Here is a 22,398-nt window from a genome sequence, read left to right as displayed (position 1 = left end):
TCTCTCTTCAAACTTGTTTATTAATGCTTTTATTAGAAAGACCTTGTCAAGTCCTGTCAAATATGTGGCCTTTTTAGATGGTCTTGAAAATGAGGGCTAGGGGGAGGCAGGCAACTTAAGGACAGAGAAGACTGTTTTGGGGAAAATCTGCCCTAACTTGCTTGTGTACTTAACATCTGAATTAGGTCTTTCTGCTTTGCAAAGTACTGATGAGTGAAATAATTTGGCTATCAGTCTAAACAACAGCACTTGGAATTGAAAGTACATCTACCATTTAAATATTGTGGTCCTTATTGTTCCTTTTATTTTTCTTCTAAAAACCCGGCTTTGGAGACTTTTTTTTTTAACCACTGAAAAAGGGTTCAGGCTGACTTCCAACATGAGGACTTTGATGTTTATAATCCTACTCCTTATACTCTTTTACAAACCATTTGGATTTAGATGATCTGTGTCTTTTTAAAAAAACCCATAAAGGCGAAAAGGACCAAGTGTATCATTTTGCAGTTTATCTATTTTTAGCTTTAATGGTTATGAATTTGTGATGAAGTGTAATGAGGTGTAATGAAATGTTTTGTTTTCTTGCAGAAAAGGCATAAGGCAGACAGTGCAGTGAATAAAAAGAAAACAGTAGGTAAGACTTAACAGTCTGTAAGTATTTAAAATGCAAATTGTGGATGCTTACTTTTGAACAATTCTATTGCTTTAACTGTCAAGACAGTGAGGAATGCAGATCTTGTGCACTAGGTACTTACCTGTAGTTTAGGATTTTACTTTGCCGAAGGATTCAGACTGATAATTGATGGTCTGACACTTAAGAGTGAGGCATTAGGAGGATTATTAGAATTTATAAATTCATGTAATTTCAAGGTTGTCCAAAATTAGGTAGTTCTCAGCTCCTCCAGGAAAACCAAGCAGTTTTTTCCCTACCAAACTCCATCCTGATTATTCTAACATCAAACCCAACACCAAAACATCCGGAACTGAAAAAGCCAACAACCCCCTGAAATGTTAAAAGTTGCTGTCAGAAGAATTTAAAGTAATTTTGGTAAATGCTGCTGCCCTTTAAATATGAGTCTGGGGATTTTTTAGCTTGGCTTTCCTGAAGTGTCACTGAACGAGAATTTAACACTGAATGCCTACATGTATCCCTAAGGTATGGACAGTACTTGTCACTGTATGCCTGAAGATATTGCTGTCATTTTCTTCACCTCCCTTAACTGAAAACCTGTGCAGAAAATAGAAGAGCTTGTCAGTGGCCACCCTGTGATTGTCCTGTGCTGTAGTCACGACAGCTCCCTGTTCCCATGTTGCACTCCACTTCTGCTCCTTTGTGCAAATGTGCAGGTGAAATGGGAACACAGGGACTTGGGTGCTGAGTGGAGCCCCTTCCTCCCAAGCACAAATTCGTGAAGTGTCAAAAAGCTAGAGGAGCACTTAAAGGAACATGGGGCAGTGAGCAACCTGCCAGCTCTGTGCTTCATGTAGTCCTACAAATATTATGCTTGTTTTTTTCACTGAGTTTGGTGCATGAAAATTTGGAGTGGTCATTAAGGTTGTATATTAATACACATCAAAAGGCATTGCTTTATCAGTTCTCCTGGGTAATGTCTCTACGAGAGGCTGGGAAGATGTTTTGAGTTCAAGAACACTGTGTTAGTCATAAGCAATTGGCAATTAAGTGGCTGTAGCACAACAGGCCTTGTTATAGGTAATATGAAAGATGGCCCTTTCAGAGGTCGCACAGGCAGTTATAATTCATTTGTAGGTAGAGAACGTGTGCCAACAAACATTTCAAGGGACGTTTGTCACAGTAATTGTGGAGAGACAACCTTAAAGAACACAAAGTGTTCTATTGAAGCTAAGTGGAACTTAGCACTTGAAAAATTATTTGAGTTCAGGTTTAATTTTTTACGTTTGAATATTCGAAATACATTTTCCATCTGATACTGAAAACTGTATCCCCCTACTTAAGTGAAAAGCTCAAGAGGCTTATTCTTGAGACATGTATTACCAAAATGAAAAGAGAATTTAGATTCAGAGTAGGATTAAGACGAAATAAATCTAGGTTCTCTGTGTGCCTTTAGGTTGCTCTTATAGCTGAGTGGTGTCTAATCAGTGCATTCAATGTGGAGAGCATTTGAGCTCACTGAGAAGCAGATGCCTGCTGTCTGCTTGGCTATGTCCTGAACTACACTGCCTACAATGGCTGGTTGCTTACTGCAGCAGCAGTCATGTAGGCTTTACATTTATCTTGTTTAGTTTTTTTAGAGCAGTAGTGTATCATCATAGTGCCTTTCCTATATTAAATTTACCATAGAAAACATCAGTTTGCTTTGTAGAGTGGTTTTGGTATGTAGGAATTAAATTCCCTTTGGAGCAAATGAAAATTGAGGTTCTGTCCCATGTGAGCACTGAATATTTGCATTAGGAGCTGGAGTGTGTTTAGGCTCTGAGCCAGTGTTTTATGTCTTGGTTGGCTTCACATGATGTCTGTGGCGATGACATTAAATCTAGGCACCAGACTCCACATAATTGCAAGTGAAGCCCCTGAGCAGCATATTGCATAGATAAAGAGAGCTCAGTAATAACTGTTCTGATGTATTGATCCTCCCATTGTCAAATAATAGAATAAGCAATGAGCATTTAATATTGCATGGGATGAACTCAAATATTAGATAAGCACGGGCTGGCAAACCCTGGAACAAGACTGATGAGAGATGCTAGTCCTTCAGGAGCCTCACTTCAAATAGCCCTGCGTGACTGGATGTGAGTCACAGCATTAAGTCTTAGATGTGGAACTGGGTTTTGGACTTGGAAAGCTTAGATACAAGGTTTATATTGAAACCCTCTTTTTGAGTTGAAGCAGTCTTTTTAGGTACTTGTCCTTTGTTAGTTTAACCAAATACCTCTTGACAACGCATAATTCATCAATTTTACCCTACTATAAATATTCTAGAGAAGGCATGTCCTTTTCTGTCCTTTGGAGTACTCCTATGAAACTGGGTTAAGTAGAGTAGGAGGTGTGAAATTGCAACCCCAAAATTTCTGAAGTGTTCCATGTCTAATGGAAGCTTCCTCTTTAGACTGTGGGATTATGAGTTTAAAAGGGAATAGTTCAGTAACAGAACAGTAAGAAAATAGCTTCAATAACTTGCTTGGCTATTTAATTTTAATCACTAAATTGATTTCAGTAAGCATTGCAAGTGAAATTGTTTTCTGAAGTAAATTGCCCACTAGACCAAGTCTATAGCATTTGAAGCTGCAAAATACCTTTGTATGTGAGCATACATCAACAGAATATTTTCTGAAACGTCTCCAAAACTTCCTGGCGGGATAGGGAGCCATCTAAACCATGGCACAGGAGATGCTGAGTGTTGCAACTCCTCTTTGAATGTTTGCGTTTTGAGTTAAAGCCACAAGTATTTGACTTTTCCCTTGAGATTCTGGCTACAGGCCTTCGTCTGAGTTCTGAACTAAGCAGAGCTCAATTCAAGAATAGTGTATATGAGGGATTGAAGAGGTGCACCTAAACTGCTGTAGTTGTTTGGCTGAAAGCTCAGCTGTTTTTAGACACATCACTGGCAGTACTTCTTTTGCTGCCCACCCATTTTTTTGGTTAAATATTTAGTTCTCTGCAGTCCATTCACTACAATTTTAAATATCAGGATTCAGTGCTTCAGTGTGTGTGGCCTGAGAACAGGAGTCAAGAGATGGGTTTCTTCTGCTTGATCTATTCTGACAAGTCTTGCATTCCTGTTTGAGGTGTGACCTATCCTGAGTAGAATGGTCAAGACTGTGTTCAGCAGAATTTTCTTACAGAGTGTGGTATTGTTTTCAAATGAGCCACATGTATGAAATGCATAGATCTGAGGAAAAGATTATTCATATTCAAACTAGGGGACTGACCTCTTCAACTTTGATCTGTTGCACACTGTGCTTTTTGAACACCTTCAAAAACTGGCTGCAGCTGCTTTCAGTGAAGGTGAAGTGCTGTGCTCAGATCTAGATTGGACTGGGTCCTCTGCAGTAACTGGGCATATTTGACCTTACTGTTTTGGCTGGAGTAGTATTAAGTATGTGTAGAATGACCTAGAGGAGGTGTTTGTGTGGAAAGGTATGCTGCAGGGTAAATGGCTAATGAATGTATTAAGATAGCAGTGTAGAACTGGAGCCCTACAGAAACCAAGGTCTGTTTTAGTACCTTGTTCTCTTTTTCTTGTTTCAATGTGAACTTCAGCAGTAAGGATTCCCTTTCTGCCAAGGCCAATTGTTGCTTTTCAGTAGGGCTTTGAGCCTGCTTGGCAATTAAGACTCAGATTTATATGGGCCATAGGTAATGGTAGTGAAGTTGGATGTGCCAGAGTCAAAATATTATTAATAAAATGCAAAAAAAGGAGTAAGTGAAAATTCTGTGGTAAATCATACACAGAGTTAAGGTGCTTCCTGATACTGATTGACAATGGGCAGTAATGCCTCTTGTTTTAAGGAAGGTCATTTCCCAAACAAGAAACAATGCTTCCTATCTGCATGTTAGTATGATGTGATGCCTTGAAGAAATCAGGCCACCAACTGTTGTCTGGCAGGTGACAAAAATTATATACATACGAAGGGCAGATTCTTCCTCTGTCTTGGATTTATATCCTCACAGCTGTGAACAAAAAGTTCCTTTTGTGGTTCCTATTGTGTTTACTATTGCTGATACAGTTGTTTTGAAATTTGTCTGAATTATGGCTATTTATTCTGTAATCTAACTCTAAGCTTTCTTTCCAGTTCTAAGAAATGGGATGTGGCAGAACATTATGTGGAAAGAGGTAAATAAAACCTGAGGATGGGAGGGAGGGAAATAAAGTATTCAATAATTACTTTTGCCAGAATTAATTAGGCGGCTTAGAATTAATGTATACTATGTGAGAAGTCTGGGGTGAGGGAGGTGGGAGAGATCCTTTCTGTTCCAGTTATCAAAATTGCCCTGAGCAACGCACCTGAGTATCCATTTGTAAATACTGTGTTACCATCAAATGCTAATGAACTGTTGTGGTTTTCCTTGTGTAGTTAATAGGTAAACTGAACAGTATTCTGTTTGTAGTCTAGCTAGAAGAGTAATTTTCACTGCAATGCTCTATGTCCCCTGCAAGTCTAACAGACTTACTTTGCTGCCTGTGCTAAAACGTCCCTGGGCTTTGAGACTAATTAGTAAGCTGCTTGCTCAAGTAAGAAACACAAGCCCTGCTGCTCCCTGAGGCACTTGGGACCCATGTTCTGTGGAGCCCTTGGCCAGGGTCTGGCGAGCTTTATTTCCAAGACCTGGAAGTTGCTGAAATGCTTTAGGATGTATCGATCTTGTTGTGGCTCTTAGTGCCTTTTAAAGGATAAAATTAGCCCTCTTAGATAGTAATTGAGGAAAAACTAGACCCTTTTAAAACCTCTGAGGAATGAGATCAGTCTCAAGGTACCTAAAAGCAATCTTGCTGAAGTGTTAGGCTATAGTAGAAGCTGAAGATTGTCAGGCATTCTGATGGCTGATGTTGGTTCCTGCTTATGCTTTTTCAAGTCCTATTTTTGTAGAAAGGACAGTGAATTGAAAGATTAAGGTCAAGCCTGGAATCTGGGTCTTTTATACCCTTAGGCACTTCTTGAATCAACGTGTCTGTAACTGCATGTTATCCAGGCTTGCATTTATTTTTAAGGAATAACAGGTATTAGCTACCTTGATCACTTTAAGGCAATCTTTTGGCATCTCTTTTTTTCTTTTGTGCTGAAACTGGTAGGGAATTTATTTTTAGTGGTATCTGAGTAAAACTAATGAATCTGCTTGTTCAAACATACCATCTGTTTCCATTTTTATAAATGAATATCTTAAAAGTATTTTAAGCCTGTTTCAGACTCTCAGTGGTGCATTGGTGTCAAGCAGCCTCATGCTTATTGGGCAAACTTGGTTTACTGTTTTGAGAGTGGTACTTGACTCTTTTTAGAATGAAAGTCCCATGCATGTGTGACTAACTCAAGGTGCTAGAAAGTCTTAGGCCTGTGTAGGAGGAGACAAAGTATTCCAGAATTCAGAACTTTGCATATCTCAGGGAAGGACAGGATTATAGTATGGATTCATAGAGATGGTACTATTTGCTAGTGACTAGTACAAGCAGTGCATCTAAGGAGAATTAAGGGAAAATGATAGTGATGAATGGGTAGGTAAGCAGTACAGATAAGGAGTAGAAGAAAACTTTTGATACTTAATGAAGTTTGAAGTTTAAAGGTAACATTTTTACTAGGGAAAATAATAAGACTAAAGAAAACCCCCGAATCTGGATAATGGCAGAATTCTAGAAAAAAGTAATTTTTATTAAATATAGGCCACAGAAACTCACAATTTCCAGTTGAGTAGATTTACCTTTTTTCTCTATACAATTGTTTACTTTACATTCAGAAAAGGGAAGGCTTTGATATTTCCGAACTTGCAGTGAAAAGTACTCTTTCAGAAACACTGTCTCTAGCTGTTCTGTGCATGATGCTGTTCTTCTGAGTGAAAGAAAATAACAAACTAACATTCCAGACAAGCGAACTGTTTGTTTTTCTCTTCCATGCTACTGTACTCCTGACCACCACAGGTAGCAGTAGGAGATATTGTGAAGGTCACCAATGGGCAACATCTTCCAGCAGACATGATCATAATATCTACCAGGTATCCTGAATGGGTGTGGAAGTGATGTGTCTGATGAACTGAGGTGCAGAGGACTTGAATCTCTGTATTTGCTATTAATAAAACCAGACATCAGATAGCACTAATTCTATTCCACATCTAAAATCAAATTTCAACCATGACAAAACATGGCTTTACTAGACTTTACTTCATGTATCATTGTAGATAGGCCCTTCTGAAATGAGGCATTTTTAAGACTTTATGAATTGCAGGTATATAATACTCTGTATTGATGAGTTTGTTGGAAGACTGAAGGTCCTTAACATGAGCTTTGTGCAGTCTGTGGTTCTATGGCCTTCCAAGAATCTCTCCACTTAAATAATCAAGCTTATGTTTTCTTCCAATTCATTCCACTGAGTATTCAGCATATTTTCCTGTACTCCCTGAGGAAGATTTCATTCAAATTGTAAATCTGAAAGGCTAGCTCTAGTGGCATCAAACAACAAAAGCTTTTGGACTTCATTTGTCGACTATTTCTCTTGGATATTGCACATGTATGGCCCATCTCTAGCATGATAGCAACAGTAAACCTGTTGAGTCCTGCTTGGTTTAGTTTCAAATATGGGACAACTTCCTGATGCCTCCCCCAGGATATACCTGGCTGCTGACTCATGTTGAACTTGCCATCAACCAGGACCCCCTGATCCCTTTTTGTGGGACTACTCTCCCTCATCCCATTCTCCAGTCTGTACACACATCCAGGGTTGGCTCACCTCAGGTTCAGAATCCAGCACTTGACTTTGTTAAACTTCATATGGTTGGTGGTTGCCCAACCCTCTGAATTGTTGAGGTCTTGTAGTTCCTAAAAGCATTTGAGTGGTACTTGACTCCTAGTCTAGGTTCTAGATCATAAGGAACAATTTGAGGCTGAACTAAGACCACAGTTTGCTTAGACAGATGAGGTTTTAACAAGAGACAACAGCACAGCTCCTGTTGTTAAGCATGCTTCTAATAGCCAAACCTTGCAACACCTCCATAATTCTCTCCTGTGTGTACTTCTCAATGGTGACTGCAGATTGCTCTGGTCTCTAGGTTGCAGTTCTCTTACAGGATCCAACTTGTAAGCAAACTTGTTTTTCAAGCCCATGTATTTTCTGCTCCATCCTTCTTGTCTGTGCTGTTTCTGGGAGGTTTCAATTTTTTCTTAGCTGTTTGCAGAAGTTCAGTCATTATGAATTACCACATGATGAAGGATAGAGGTACTTTCATTCCATGGTATGCAGTATTGTATTTTTTAAAACAAGCCCCAAACCTTAAATAAGCTGTTGTCAACTTAATATGCAGTTATGCTGAACTTGGACATCAATAATGTTCTGTTTCAGCATTGAAGAATATTTTACTGAAGAGCTTCTCTAATATGTTATGCTAAAAACCCCTTCTGACTTATTTCTTAACTGTGTGGGCCAGCTTGTTGTTCTACACTATTCTACTAACCTGCTGTCACTGATAACCACATAATAATTAGACAATTTAACCCAGACCATGTTGATGTGGGAGAAGCTTTGCTTGAAATAAATAGCAATTTCTATGGCAGTTCTGCTTTATAATTGGTATTATTCCCATGATTCCTTTAAATGTCAATACTAAGTGTCCTCAGTTCACCAGAAAGCCTTGCATGTTCTGAAGGGGGTGGGTTCTTTTGCTTCTATATGGTGATTTTCTGTGTCTGAGGTGATTGTCAGAGATAAAATCGACAGTTGTTTTTATCTTGACTCTCGGTCTGTACAGCGAAAAGGTGACATCAAATTTTACATAAAGAATGAATTAACATGAAGAAAAAATATTTTAATTCAAACACAACTTTGGAAACGTCCACATTTCTCATTTCCACGGTTCATACCATTTCTGTGGAAGTTAGAGGAATTCTATTGTCAAACACTGTGTAGATAAGATGTTTGACAGAGGTAAAATTGGAATCAAACTGGACTCTAATCAGTGTCTTTCTTGGATTCAGATTCAAATCGCCTGTGTAGGAGGACACAAAGAATAGACTCAACCTTTTTTTCCTTTTCAAAGCAAAATGAATTAGACTATTCTGGCTTCTTACTGTGTTATAAATGTACCTGTCCATTTCTTAATTATTGTTGTCCTAAGGAGCCTTTATTACTGGCTGTTCTGTTGATTGAGTACATTTGCTGTTAGAGCATTTGGTTATTCTGGGAAAAAACTAGTCATTTATCAAGAATGTGAGAAGTGATATGCTGAAGAAGCACTTGCTTGAATCCAGATAGGAAACTGATATTCCTTAGCAGCTTGAGAAGATAGTTGGCAGAAAAACAGTTTTGGTGGTGCCATAACAAAGGTTTTTGAGTTGTATGTCAGGAGAAGATTGGGTAAAAATACCCTTCCTTATCACAGGTGCTACCTGTGCAGAGCTCCTCCGTTAGATGTAGATAAGAACTTGACTAATAGAAAATTCAGTTCTAGGAGGAGCGTTTTTTTATCCCTATTGGTAAGGGCAGAAACATATCTGGAAGATGCAGGTTACAGCCCTCAATGCTAATGAACCTTTTTCCCATGCTCAAAAAGAAAAGCTGTTTAGCAGTGACTTTGGATGTACTTCCCATAGGCTCTCCACTTTAAAGTGACCTTGAAGACGTGATTTTGTGTGTTCAGTTCGCAGACAGAATGGAATAGCAGAGAGCATTAGTGTCTTCATGCAAACATAGCCCCTTTTTATACTGTTCAATACTTGCTAATTCATCCATCATGGATTGCAATTAAAAATAATCCACTCCAGGCATCTAAGTTTATCATGACTTGTTTAATTCTTACTAGTCTCTGATTTAGACTTGTCTTCCTCTGCAGTTTGTTGTATGACCATATCCAAAATAGTCTCTGTTAAATATGTACTTTCTGCTTTCGTGGTTGTATATCACCAGTATGGTTTTCTGTCTTCTGCAGTTCATTGAAGAAGTCTGTTGTGGACTATATTAGTGCAAAAGTGGTGTACAAAAAAGTTTTTAATATTGAAAATCTTACACTCCTTACAGTGAACCACAAGCCATGTGCTATATTGAAACAGCTAATCTTGATGGGGAGACGAATCTTAAAATACGACAGGTAAAACAAACTGGATTTCGTATTTTTTCTTCTTTTAGGTATTTAATATTAGTTATGAAGCAGCATCTATCTTGCATGGCAGCAATACAAGTGCTTTTTTATTGTTGTTTTTTTAAAAAGCATCTTTCTTCAAGTGGCTGTAATTTGTCTTTTCAACAGCTACCAACCCAAGCAGTAATGCATTATATACAAGTGTAAGGAACTAACCTGGAGCAAGTATTTTAAGCCCACAGAGACAAATCAAACAGACCTTGGATGTGTTTTGCTGAAGGTCTAGTCAGTGCAATTTAAATACTGTACATAAAAAAAATCAGCCATGCTTGTGATGAGAGTTGCAGTTTCTCCTGTCACAAGTACTATTTTATGAGCATTATGCAGAGGCAGAAGCTGAAAACGATCTTTATAAGTTAATTTGTTATCTGTTTGTGGTAAGCAGAAGAATTTATTTGGATCTTTCTTGTTTTGTTAAAGAAGTACCGTTGATTATAGTGTTTAGAAATAGTTAAGAATCTTTGACTTCTTTCATTAAAAAAAAAGTATTTAGATTAGGATTTTGAAACACAGATAATTTGTTTTTGAAAAGCTATGTTTGCTCTTTTTTTACTACATTTGTAGAAACATGATTTACTCTTCCAGATAAAGCTACTAAGTCAGATCTTGAGCTCTTGTAAGATTTGCTTCAGGATATACTTAAAATACAAAAATACGGCCTTGCTCTGGCTCGCAGTGCCGCAGTCAAATTCTGGCAAAAGAAACATGAAATGGATTCCTCTTTTAATAGAGAGGCAGTGGGGTGCTGTGCATCTGCTCAAATGTAGAGTACCAGTGCTTTAGGTTGCAGTTGCATAACAGGGTGATCATTAACCTTGAGCAGGATCAGAGCATATTGGCGGCAGTGGGCCAAGAGAGTCTGCACTTAAGAATGACCATATTTAGCAGACATAACACATCAGTGGAGCTATACTTTGAAAAAAAAGAAAGGCCTGTTTATACTGCTTTGCCCTACTTCTTCCTGCATGTATAAAATTTCATGTTTTGTGGATGTTGTGTTTCCTCTTGGTTAAAGAGAGATCATGTAAGTAATGTAAATATCTGTGTAGAGAGTTTCAGTCTTGTTAGTAGGCTCATTTGTGTCCATAATTAGTCTTCCTTGCAGGAAAGAGGTATTGAATATCAAATAAAGAAAGAAAACTCCTAAACATAACAAAAAGCAATCACAAAAAAAACCCACCAAAGCAAAACAGGACCTGACTGACAAACCTCCACAGATTTAGTTGCACTTTGATTCACAGATGTTAAAAAGAAGCACCATTTTCCTAGATTGCCTTCTCATAAGTTTTTGTCAAGAATCTCCTTTGAATTGTTCTGTGCAGGGTTTGTCTCAAACTGCAAGTCTCCAGTCCAGGGAAGAACTGATGAAAGTGTCTGGGAGGATAGAGTGTGAAGGACCCAACCGCCACCTCTATGACTTCACTGGAAACTTGCGCTTAGATGGTCAAAGGTATTGACAACAAAGCCATGAATGCATTTGGTTAGGAAAAAATATTTTCTCTGCTCTTTTAGTCTGTAAGTCTGAGCCCATGCATGCTTTTGCTAGGGAAGAGGAGGGTAATAATTAATATTTATTAATCAGAGCATCTGCCAGTATAAGATAACACAATTCTGTCTTTGTATGGAGCCTTCTGCTTGTTATGGGAGTATTGATTTCTTAGTAATTAATGGTGATATTTTATTATAAGGTACATCTAAAGAGAAGGACTCAAGGCAATGGTTGGGGTTTTTAGGGCCTTCTTGTTACCCAAGATACACAGAGGAAATGGAAACCTTTTCCTTTGAACAAGAGCCAAAGGCTGCACCAAGATCAGGTTTGTAAAGAAGAGTGATCTCAGAACCTGGAGGCTTTGTCAGTGTGACTTTGATTTCTACAACTCTTGAAAGAAAAGTATATAATTTTAGTACTCAAATTTACAGATTGTGAAAGGTTAGTAGGAACATACATGTTTTATTTGGCTGTACCTGTTTTCCTTCACCAAATGTACATTCCTTGGGCAGCTCGGTGCAAGTATAGCAGATGATCACTTGCATCCCACTTGGAAGTCATGTGGTTAATACAGGCTTTTTCAAATGCTTGTTTTATGGTCTGTGTGATGTAGTGTGCTTGAAATAGATGATCTCTTTACAAGTTCAATGCATCTCTGTCCTTGATGTGAGAGAGAATATACTAGCCAAGGTCAAGTGCAGAATATACTTATTTATGGCTGCCATATAAGTTCTCAAGTTTTGGTTAACTGGAGCAGCTTTGCCCTACTGTGCTTTAGCAGGAACTAGACTTACAGAAGTTCCAGTGCTTTCTTCAGTTGTGTGGACAATCTAAGATCATTATATTGCTATTACATTCTTCTCTTGTTGTTTGTGCTTGCTTTTGTTATTAACTGTAGAGTAAGGCTGAGAGAAGAACTCTCTTCTTTAAAGTGTTACCAAGAACTGAAAGATCCATTAACTTCTTCCTTTGCAGCCCAGTTCCTGTTGGTCCAGACCAGATCTTGCTGAGAGGTGCACAACTGAGAAACACTCAGTGGGTCTTGGGTATTGTTGTGTATACAGGACATGATACAAAACTCATGCAGGTAAAGGTTTTAAGGGGATTAAGAGTATGTTTTGATAGAAATTGGTCCAGTCTTTCCTGTATTCTCATTGTCATTGAGTTGATTTTATGAAATGATCTGACTCAGAGTTGATTAAGGCCTGGAGGCCTTGAGGAATACAAGGGTACATTGTGCTCCAGTTTGTATGTGCATGTGTCCAAACACACACTGAAGTGAAAGCAGTTCAATATATAAGGAGAGCTAAATTTCATCTTAATTTATCTGGTAGCTAGATGACATTTAAAACAGGCTTAATAGCTGAGGACATAGTAATAATCATGGGGATACTTAGATTAAGACAACAGTCCTGTATTGCCTTAATGTCAGGGAGTGCCTGGAGAGGCCATCAACATGTATATGTTGATCACTGCTGCTGACCATGAATGGGATGGATAGCAGATGCTCTAATGGTCTTTGAAAGTAAAGACTGGGTTTGGTACTGCATTTTTCTCTTGTAGAAGCCGTTGCCAGGTTCTTTCTCTTTTTCTCTTCTGCTGTTTAGAATTCAACCAAAGCACCTCTGAAGAGATCAAATGTGGAGAAAGTGACCAACATGCAGATCCTGGTTTTGTTCTGTATTCTCCTGGTAATGGCCCTTGTGAGTTCTGTAGGTGCCTTATTATGGAACAGAACACACGGTGAAGTTGTCTGGTATCTTGGCTCCAATGGTGAGTATGCAGGCACTGAGCCAATGATGTATCAGACTGTAGGGCCAGCCAGGCTCTTACTGTCACTGAATGAATGCATAAAATAAGAAATAAAAGCCCCCAACCCCCCCACATCTTGCTAGTTTTTCGATGACCTAATTTTCTTGGTTTTGCGAATAGGCTGATACAAGTAAACTTCCCAGTGAGGCCTCTAAAGGTTAGGTAAATGTCACTGGGTTTAGCACCCAAGGAGCAGGGCAGAAACAGAAGAGGGGCAAGAGTTTTTTGGATATCTGGTGTTCACTTCTTTCATCTCTGTGGAGATACCATACATGAATTTTTTCTCAGGGAAGGTCCTGTACTGCAGCCTTATGTGTGTCTGGCTGTATTTGACTGCAGAATGGGGAGTATCAATCTGATACTGATGCTGACTTCAGCTTTATGCTTATATACAGATGCAAACGATTTCTCTTGACTTTTTTCAGTCAGAAATGCTGATCTATTCTTTTAGAGAAAATTGAAATGCTAAATGTCACAGTTCTTATTGATTGGGTAAAGTTTCTGTCTTTCACTTCCGTTACTTTGTTGTGAGAAAACTGATTCTTAGCATGGTTATTTGAAGGGTTTTGATTTCATTCCTAGTCCTCAAATTTGTTAGTTCATTACCAAAGATGGACATGAACAATGAAATACTCCCCAGCAGACTTTTGAGGAGGTTACATTAGCTATAAAATGTGGCGTTAAAAGCATTTTGAGATGCAGATCTTAAACCAGTTATCACAAACTGCAAATGGCTTGTCTGCTGATGATGCAAAACAGATGGCAAACATATCTTCTGCAGTTTAAGAGCTGTAGTTGTGGTAGTAAAGAAATAACATCACATAAGAAGAGCATGGAAATGCCCCATATTTGACTCTGGTTTTGGTAGTTTTAATGTCTTCTTGTAGCAGTATCAACAATTTTGAGAGTTCCTTGCCTGCTCTCCCCCTTGATTTTTAATGAGTAGGTTTAAATTTGTGCCTTCCAATGATGGAAGTAATACTGGAAAAGATGAATGGAATGAACTATTGAACTTGCAGTATAAAACAGGTGCAACTTGCAATAGACTAAGATGACATCATAGTCTCTATGGATGCCTTTTTGTGATTTGGATGTACAATTTCTATACCTTCTGTAACTGCCACACCCAGGAATGATGCTTTTTCAGGTTAGGCAGGTAGATTTTAAATTTTACTTAAGTGTCTCATCTCTGTAAAAATTGTATTGGAAAATGTTCCAATACCAAGCCTGCTTCTGCATTCTGTAAACTTACCAAAGATGCGGAATTAGAGTGTACTCACATTTTGAGGTGCTTTTGTCCAAACTCTGATCTTTATTAGGCTTCAGCAATTTTCTCTGGATTCTGTCTCCTCCTAGATTGCTCCCCTGTCTTCTAATTAACTTGTTATGCTGAAAACCCTTAGTTGTGGACTCTGACCCCATTGTGCTGGGTGTTCTGTGTGCTGACTCAAGTGCCTCTCGAAGTTTCTAGGGAAGTGGAGAGCATACAGATGTGGAGACTTGGATTGTAAAGAGAAGGTGTGGGCAGCACCATGAACAGGAGCCTTCATCCTGTCTCGGCTGAGCCTTGTACATTGCTGCTGGCTGTCTATAAATGCTTCCCCTTCCCTTAAGGACCAGTTGTGATGGTAGACTTATTTGGGCAAGTTTCCCAGTATTGTCACCATTAATAACAGCTTCTTTGCTTAAGCAGGGTGCCCTTGTTCATATACTAGGCAACTTATTCTTGTTGATTTCTTCAGTAAGGGTAAATTCTCAATTCTGACAATGATGTCATGTTTTAGAACTAATTTCAGTGTTTATTTTTTGTTTACTAACTCCACTGAGGCAAGTAGGCACTTTCTGAAAGATGGTTATATTACTAGTGGCATTGGGGGCTCTTAATTGGGCAGTTGACACACTAGATGAATGTCTAAATTGGGTTATAGTGGGGAATATTGTACTTCTCACCATCTGTCTAGCAAGAATTGTTCAGAAAGTGCTCTGTTCTTTTATATATAGCCTCACCAACCTTGCCCTTCTTCACCTGTGTAAAATACACGTGTTCTGTGGGTGTTTTATCTATCTTCTATTGAAATCAATACTAAAATGGCCCTTAAACTAGACATCAGCACACAAGCTGACTATTTTAGCATTGCTAAATCTGATTAGGTGAACTGCATAAAGATGATTGCCCCTATACCACTCAGACTTGTCTGCTAAAGTCCCGTGTATTTTGATCCACAGAGATGCTGTCTGTCAACTTTGGATACAATCTGCTGACGTTTATAATCTTGTACAACAACCTTATTCCAATCAGCCTTCTGGTGACATTGGAAGTTGTCAAGTTTACTCAGGCTCTTTTTATAAACTGGGTAAGTAGCAAGAATGAATGTATCTCAGTTTTGGATGTTGACATTTAAAATACAAGTCTACTTAACATCTTAAATTTTCTAATTACCTTTCTGATGCAACTTTTGGGAAAGGCAGGGGAAAACCTAGGATTTCTTCTATATCAGTTCTGTGTTTCACAGGAAATTAAAAGATCTAGCCACAGGAAAGTCCCCTGTGCAAATGATGACTTGTATTTTAGGCTTTTAGGATGAGAGGGAACTCTCAGCCCTTGGTTGAAGGAGGTCTCTCTGCTGACTCATCTTCAGTAATTATCTTTTGAAAACTCCCTGGTATCTTAGAGTTTATCTCATTCACAGCAGAGGGAAAGACTAGACTTGTTAGAAGGTGTGGGGTTTGGTTTTGGTTTCTTGTTTGTTAGTTTATACATCCTGAGACTGGCCTTAAGGTCACCTCTGGAATAGACCATAATGTTTTTGTAAGGAGATAAGTTGATGCCTCCTCATGCAACCAAACAGTGATCCCTCTGTTCAGGAAAGTTTTGACTTCAAAATGTCTTTCTCAAGTTAGGCCAAAACTACTGTAGTGATGGCTTTATAGCTGGACAATACCAAGAGGAATACCTTGTGTTGGTATGCATTAATCCTTGGACTTTGAGTAATGTAGTAGGCTCCTATAAAACACATGTAAGTGAAGTTTAATATGTCTGTTCCTTGAGCTGCTTGTCATGTAATAGAGATGCATATCAGAGAAGTTGCTTTGGTTTGTGTAGCAGCTGTTTTGTTGTAGTAACAGAAGTAGCTTGTTTCATGGAGCCACTAAAATAGCCTCTCATAGATGTGGCTGGAGCAACTGCTTGTTGCAACTGAACACCTATGATTAGCATGGCTAATGCATGAGCTTCTTTCTACTTACTAAGTGAGGTTTTTTTCCGTTGCATCTTTAGTTTATTAACTACCTATAGTTTGAATCTGTCTTTTCTCATGTCCATGTAGGATGGAGGTATACTTAGGAAAGGAGGCACTCATATTCATCCAGGGATGATGTTTGTCTCAAGCATTCAGAATGCCAGCTTGTAGCATTAAGACAGTCAAGCCAAAATGGAGCTGACTAAAAGAACAGAGACTTTAGTGTTTAATTTGCATAACATAAGTCTTAATTTTGCTCTCTTTTCAGGACATAGATATGTATTACCCTGAAACAGATACACCTGCAATGGCCAGAACCTCAAACCTTAATGAGGAACTTGGGCAGGTAAGACAACATTTTCTTAAGTGTTATGATACATTCTCTCAAGACTGAAGGTATGAGAGCAAGATGTAAAAGATGTACAAATCAGCTTTATTTTGTTGCTCTGTGGCTTGGGTTAATGGGACATTTTTATTTTCTCTAGTCTGAGTCTTACAGGTGAAATAACAAGGTATCACAGGATTAAATGTCATGTCATATAGGCAGTTTTATGTTTGGGAATTGAAACTATTTCTTATTTTGACCCTGAACTGTATTCTCAAAGGTGTTGGAGAGATGCTCTGTGGTTTTGGCTCTCTATACCAGAACAGAATATATAGGGCTAAACATGGCTGAAGAGCAGGCCAACAGCCTAGGCTGTTACTAGTTTTTGATGTTTGACTACTTCACAGGAGATGCAAGTAAAAGAAATGCAGTTGTATTCTTTAATTTAAATATTGTGTTCCTTCAAGCATTTCTATTTTCCTTTCAGATAAAGATAGCTGTATATTAACTTCTAGTTGTTGTATGTTTGTTTATTCTGCAAATAACATTTCTTCAATCTGGAAGGGCTTCCCAAAAAAGGCTTACTGGAAAATATGACTTTGCTATTGAAATTTTGTAGTACTGTTGAGAAATAGTAGTTTTTTTCCTTGACCATCAAGGTTATAGGTCTGTAACTGAACTACATAAACTTCATAGTGTTGGAGGCAACATTTACGTACCTAAAATACATAATAATATCCTGCTCAGTAGGCGGGTAGTCAATATTCTTCCTTCTTAATCTGATAGGCATTTTTCTTATGAATGTTGAAATTTGATTTTTGTTTAAATCACTTTGTGAAGTTATCAGCCTCTAAATTACGGTGCTATTTTTGCCTGAAGTAAAGGATGTGTGGCATAATATGTTGGTGGTCCATATGTTATTTTCAGGAATGGATTACTAGTGATTCTGTGTAACTAGACTCAATTTTTTGATTCTTTAATTGAATTATGTGTTCACAGGTGTCCTTAATAGTTTTGTTTTATGGTGAAATTATTAATGACTTAGAATTCTTCAGAAGTCTGGGTACCCACTTTGACTTATGGCTTGTAAAGGCTCTGTTTCCAATGCTGTGTTCAGGAGCAGTACAGTGCACAGCTAAAGGATCACCTTACAAGTAGTGTAGTGCACTGTCTTGAACTGAATAGCAATTGTTGAGGAAAAGCTTCTACTAACTCTAGTCAAATTATTTTGGTCTTTGAGTTGTCTAACTCTTTCATGGTATCACCATGCCTTCCTACTTGTGGCTGGTGCAAAGCCTTACCTGGTGCAGAGGTACAACTGTGATTTCATTAACTTGCAACTAGTTTTGATCTGTTGTGGCCCTTTGAAGGTGGGAATTTTGGATCTGCTAATGCTCTAAGAGGTCATGCTGCTTTGATGGGGTTGCCTTCAAGTTCTGCCTTAAAATCACTGTTTCCATTAAAGGATTATTACTTTGGGCAGTGCTGTGGCTGTATGTTGTGTACTTCAGGAATGCTCATGACTAGACATCAGAAAAAGCAGCTTTTGTTCACCTGCAGAATACAAGTTAGACTTAGTCTTGCATATTCTGTGCTTATAGGCAGGGCAAAAAAGTCTCCAGACATTCCTGGTGATCTTTGAAACGCAGAATGTCTTCAGTGGTGTAAAATTCCAGGAGCCTTCAACAATCCTAAGAGTCTTTGTTTTCGTTTCTAGTCCCTCTCTGAGATTAGTTTAGTTGAAAGATTTGGTGAACGTCCAACTAAGTACATCTGTAGTGACCTCCCTAGTGCCTTGCTACTATTTGAGCCCTTCCACGTTTAGAGATAAAGATTTAATGCAATTAAATAATTTGCCTGATGATTTTTCTGTAGATTTGGTAGACAAATCAGGCTCTAATAAGCCTGCATTGGCCAATATTGTGACATTTGAGCAATCTGTCTCTGAGAATCTTGCTGTTTTCTACTTCAAGTTTTGGTACTATGCAAGTTGAAAATCAGATTTGTTTTTTCCCTTCCAGGTAAAATACCTGTTTTCTGACAAAACAGGTACTCTAACATGCAATATCATGAACTTTAAGAAATGCAGTATTGCTGGAGTGACATATGGGTAGGTAGGACTTTTTGAAAAACTCTGTAGCTTAATGTGTGCTTATTACTGGTAATATTGGAAAACGATTAGAACATTCTGTTCTTCAATTTATAGTCTAGCATATTTTGTGGTCTTAATTAATAGCTTTCATTTTCTTGTCCTGCAGCACAAATTATGGAAGTCAAACCTTGGGAGTACTTCACATGAAGCAAAGAAACTTGCTTCCTAACTTAGCAGATTATGATTTAAACAAAACCAGAAGTACTAAATAGGCTCTTGCCTAAGAGGGAAGAATTTGCAGCCAATTATCAGTCATATTTCTGTGACTTGAGGAGAAACATAATTTTGTCAGAACAGTCTAATTGTAGTTACAGAGCTTGATATTCCTTGCACAAGAGGAATATCTGCTTACTGGTTTTATTCTGTCCTCTTGAAAGGATGCCTTTGAGTCATCTAAATCTTTGTATTTGCTTCATGTTAAATGGATAGTCTTAACATCTCGATGCAAGTTAACCTTTGAATTTCATGTTAGCTAAATTAGATATCTCAAAAGGCAGAAAATTTGATTCAAATGTATGAACAGCTGAACCCATGGTTCCAGCATATGTTTTTGTAGGATGACTCATTGATCTTCGCCTTCTACCTATTTTTTTTGGTTGCTAAAGTGGAATAAATGTTCTTTTTTTCCTTTTTCTACTCCTCAGTCACTTTCCTGAGTTGGAAAGAGAACGTTCATCAGAAGACTTCAGGTAAATACATTCCAAGATGTTTGTGTTCTGTGTAGCAGAGTGGGTACAATCTATATAAAGACTGCTTTCCAATTTGGGACTGGAAGAAGCCCAAGGGAGGAATATGTTTGAGTAAAATGGTCTTCCAGTGGGAGCCTAATGCAGAGGCAGTGGGTGGTGATGGATCTACTCTTCTGCATAGAGATTTCATATGTGAAGAGGTGAGAATAGGCAGTGGCTGGGATGCTAATGCAGTGCTTACTTATAATTGCAGACAGTCAAGTTAAAAGCTAAAAATAACCTACTTTACAGGAACCTTACCCCTACCTAGAGATGGAATGTTGCTCTTTGCAATCACTAAGTTCAGGCCTGACAATGAGAAGAAAAGGGACTTCTTTATTAAAATGCTGTGTTTTAGTAATTAAACTGTGAGAAAGCTTGATATGTAGGCCTATCATATCCAGAGAATCCTGCTCCTTTTTATTGGGAACTTTAATTGAATATAGGTGATGAGTCTGTCCCATTCCACAGACATGAGTGAAGACTCAGAGGTGTTACACAGATGTCAGTGAAGCATGTTGAGAGTATTGGGAAGGAGGGGAAGAGCTAGGGAGGGCTGACATGGATTCGAATGACAAATATAGGGAGAAAGTGAATCCCCGCCCAAGAAACAGGTAAACAATTCATGCTGCTAGAAAAGCACTTGGTAATGAGCTAAGCTGGGCTTCTCCACTGTCCCAGCTCATTTTTATTGTTAGGAAGGTGAAAAAATGCTATATTTCTTCTGCTGAGATGTAATTTGTATGGATCCCTCTTCTAATATATTGCTGTTTCTTTCATTGCCGTGTTTTCTAGGTGCTTACTTGGAGTACTTAGACTTAAAATCCTCCAGGGGTCAGCTTGAAGTAGAATGCTCTGACTAGGGAAGGAACTTAGGGATATTGAACTTCTATCTATTTTATGAGAAAGCCACCTTGAAATCTATTTGTATTAAATATGCTTAAAAGCTGCTGTTGCTACATCTGTCCCCGGGGTTGCATTGACACTTGAATCTTCTGAAATACACTCTCAAGCATAACTGTTTCGGGTTTCTTGCTGGTGTTCATTTTCAGCACTTGCTGCATTACTCATATGATCTTTTCACAATGCTTTCAAGGACATTGGAGTCTCTTTGCTTTTTAAATTTGCTTCTCAAGAAAATAGATGAAGTACTAAGATTGCCAATGTTGCCACTTGTTTGAATATGCTTGTTTTGCTCTGCAGCCAGCTACCTCCTTCCACCAGTGAATCGTGTGAATTTGATGACCCAAGACTGCTGCAAAACATTGAAAATGATCATGTAAGTCTGCTCTTTGAATATCACGCCTCTTAAATGCCCTATTCTAGGCTTGTCTGGAATTGAATGCTGAACAAATCTATTTGTGTGATTAAGTCTGCTCTGTGAGTGTGTCACGCAGGCACAGAGTGGGTAAATTGGAATCAAAATAGCTCCCTCCAACGCCTTTCTGCCCACTTGTCTTACAATTGAATTAAAGAAGCTGATATGGATTCTAAGATATCCATATTGATATGGATTCTGGCTGCCTATAAGGCAGCTTCATATATTCTGTTGTATATGGAAGATAATGTTTTGTAACAAGTGATGATTAAAATTCTTTAAAAGAAAAGCTACTTGGAGTGCTGAAACATCTATACCATTTTTAACTGTAATCTCTAGCACTACAAGATGGTTCTGGAATGAGCCTTGTAAGTATTGCAAGTGTTTGGAATTCTAGTTATGTAAAGGATGTAAGAGATGGGAATTAATTGCAAATTCAAGCTTGTCATGAGCCTTAATGATTAGTAGTCTTAGCCTAGCTGTTGAGTCCTCAAGGGACCTAGTCTTTACAGTGTCATTTAGTTGTTTATTTGGAAATCATGTGGTTATGAAGTGTCTGACTGGACACCAGACAATTAATTCACTTGCCAAAAAGCATGACCCTTGTTCTCTGCAGGCTGTCTCACAGTATGGGGTCTGAGCATTGGCAAGTGCAAACTCCATCCGCTGATTGCTCTCCTTAGACAGTGTAGCTTCTGTGACTGGGCAGGTTAAGTTTAATATGAGCACCTAAAATATAGTTGCAGTATACAGTTTATGTGCAGGAAAGCTTTGCTTTCTGTTCTGCTCTGTAGTACTTAAGAACTGCAGCCTGGTGTGAATGCTGTAAGGGAATAATTACTTGGTGTGGCACTGTGTTCTGCAGGGTGATGGAGCCTAAGGGTGGCTCCTGTGCTCTAATCTCTAGCAAGGTCACCCTCTCAGGACAGTGCCCTGATTTCCTATGTGGCTTTTGTAATCATGTACACTGGAAGAATTTCCCATTGGACATGGCTTTCAGTCAAGATTTGTGAATTGTCTTGTTCCTTTGTATCCTGTTTGTTCATTTATGGCTACAGTTATGGCTTATGGCAGTTGCTGACTCCAGGTATTCATTCTGGTTTAGGTGTAGATTGCAGAAGAAATGTCGTTGAGCTCCTTTTGGCTGCTGCAGCTTTAGGTATGCATAGAGAAAAATGCTTTGGTGTATTTTAATAGACTCAGCAGAAGGGATGTATCTCAAATGAACTGTGAGATGGAGTTTCTCACCTAGCCTTGAGATGGCTACTTATTCTGGGGCTACCCAATGACTTGATCTTCTCTGGGTAGTTTCTGCTTTGGGGGATAGAAGGAATATCTATTGTTGTAGTAGGTAAATAAGGGATTTTGGTAGCTTCCTTAAGTGTCATATTTAGTCTAGACAGCTCAGAAGTTTTCTACATTGAACCCTTTTGTATCAGTTTTTTTTTTTTTTTTTGCTGGTCACTTGAACAGATAAATACTGATGTCCTTGTACAGCTAGCTGTTGGGCTGAGCATATTGTGT

At 38.5% G+C, this 22,398-nt stretch overlaps 1 protein-coding gene across 2 annotated transcripts in view; it reads left to right on the top strand.

Moving 5' to 3' along the window:
- ATP8A2 (ATPase phospholipid transporting 8A2) overlaps positions 1-22,398 on the top strand; it is a 310,559-nt gene that overhangs the window by 49,944 nt on the left and 238,217 nt on the right. For both annotated transcript variants that reach the window (XM_014879642.2, XM_088159506.1), the window contains exons 5-16: positions 586-631; positions 4,771-4,811; positions 6,606-6,679; positions 9,691-9,760; positions 11,134-11,261; positions 12,276-12,387; positions 12,908-13,073; positions 15,339-15,466; positions 16,620-16,697; positions 18,698-18,786; positions 19,473-19,517; positions 20,760-20,835. In XM_014879642.2, the coding sequence (XP_014735128.2) occupies positions 586-631; positions 4,771-4,811; positions 6,606-6,679; positions 9,691-9,760; positions 11,134-11,261; positions 12,276-12,387; positions 12,908-13,073; positions 15,339-15,466; positions 16,620-16,697; positions 18,698-18,786; positions 19,473-19,517; positions 20,760-20,835 (1,053 nt within the window). The remainder of the gene's footprint in view (positions 1-585; positions 632-4,770; positions 4,812-6,605; positions 6,680-9,690; positions 9,761-11,133; positions 11,262-12,275; positions 12,388-12,907; positions 13,074-15,338; positions 15,467-16,619; positions 16,698-18,697; positions 18,787-19,472; positions 19,518-20,759; positions 20,836-22,398) is intronic.

Source organism: Sturnus vulgaris, chromosome 2, assembly GCF_052056855.1.
Source record: "Sturnus vulgaris isolate bStuVul1 chromosome 2, bStuVul1.hap1, whole genome shotgun sequence".
NCBI lineage: Eukaryota > Metazoa > Chordata > Aves > Passeriformes > Sturnidae > Sturnus > Sturnus vulgaris.
Note: the sequence above shows the minus strand (reverse complement) of the source record. Positions and strands in the feature narration are given on the sequence as shown.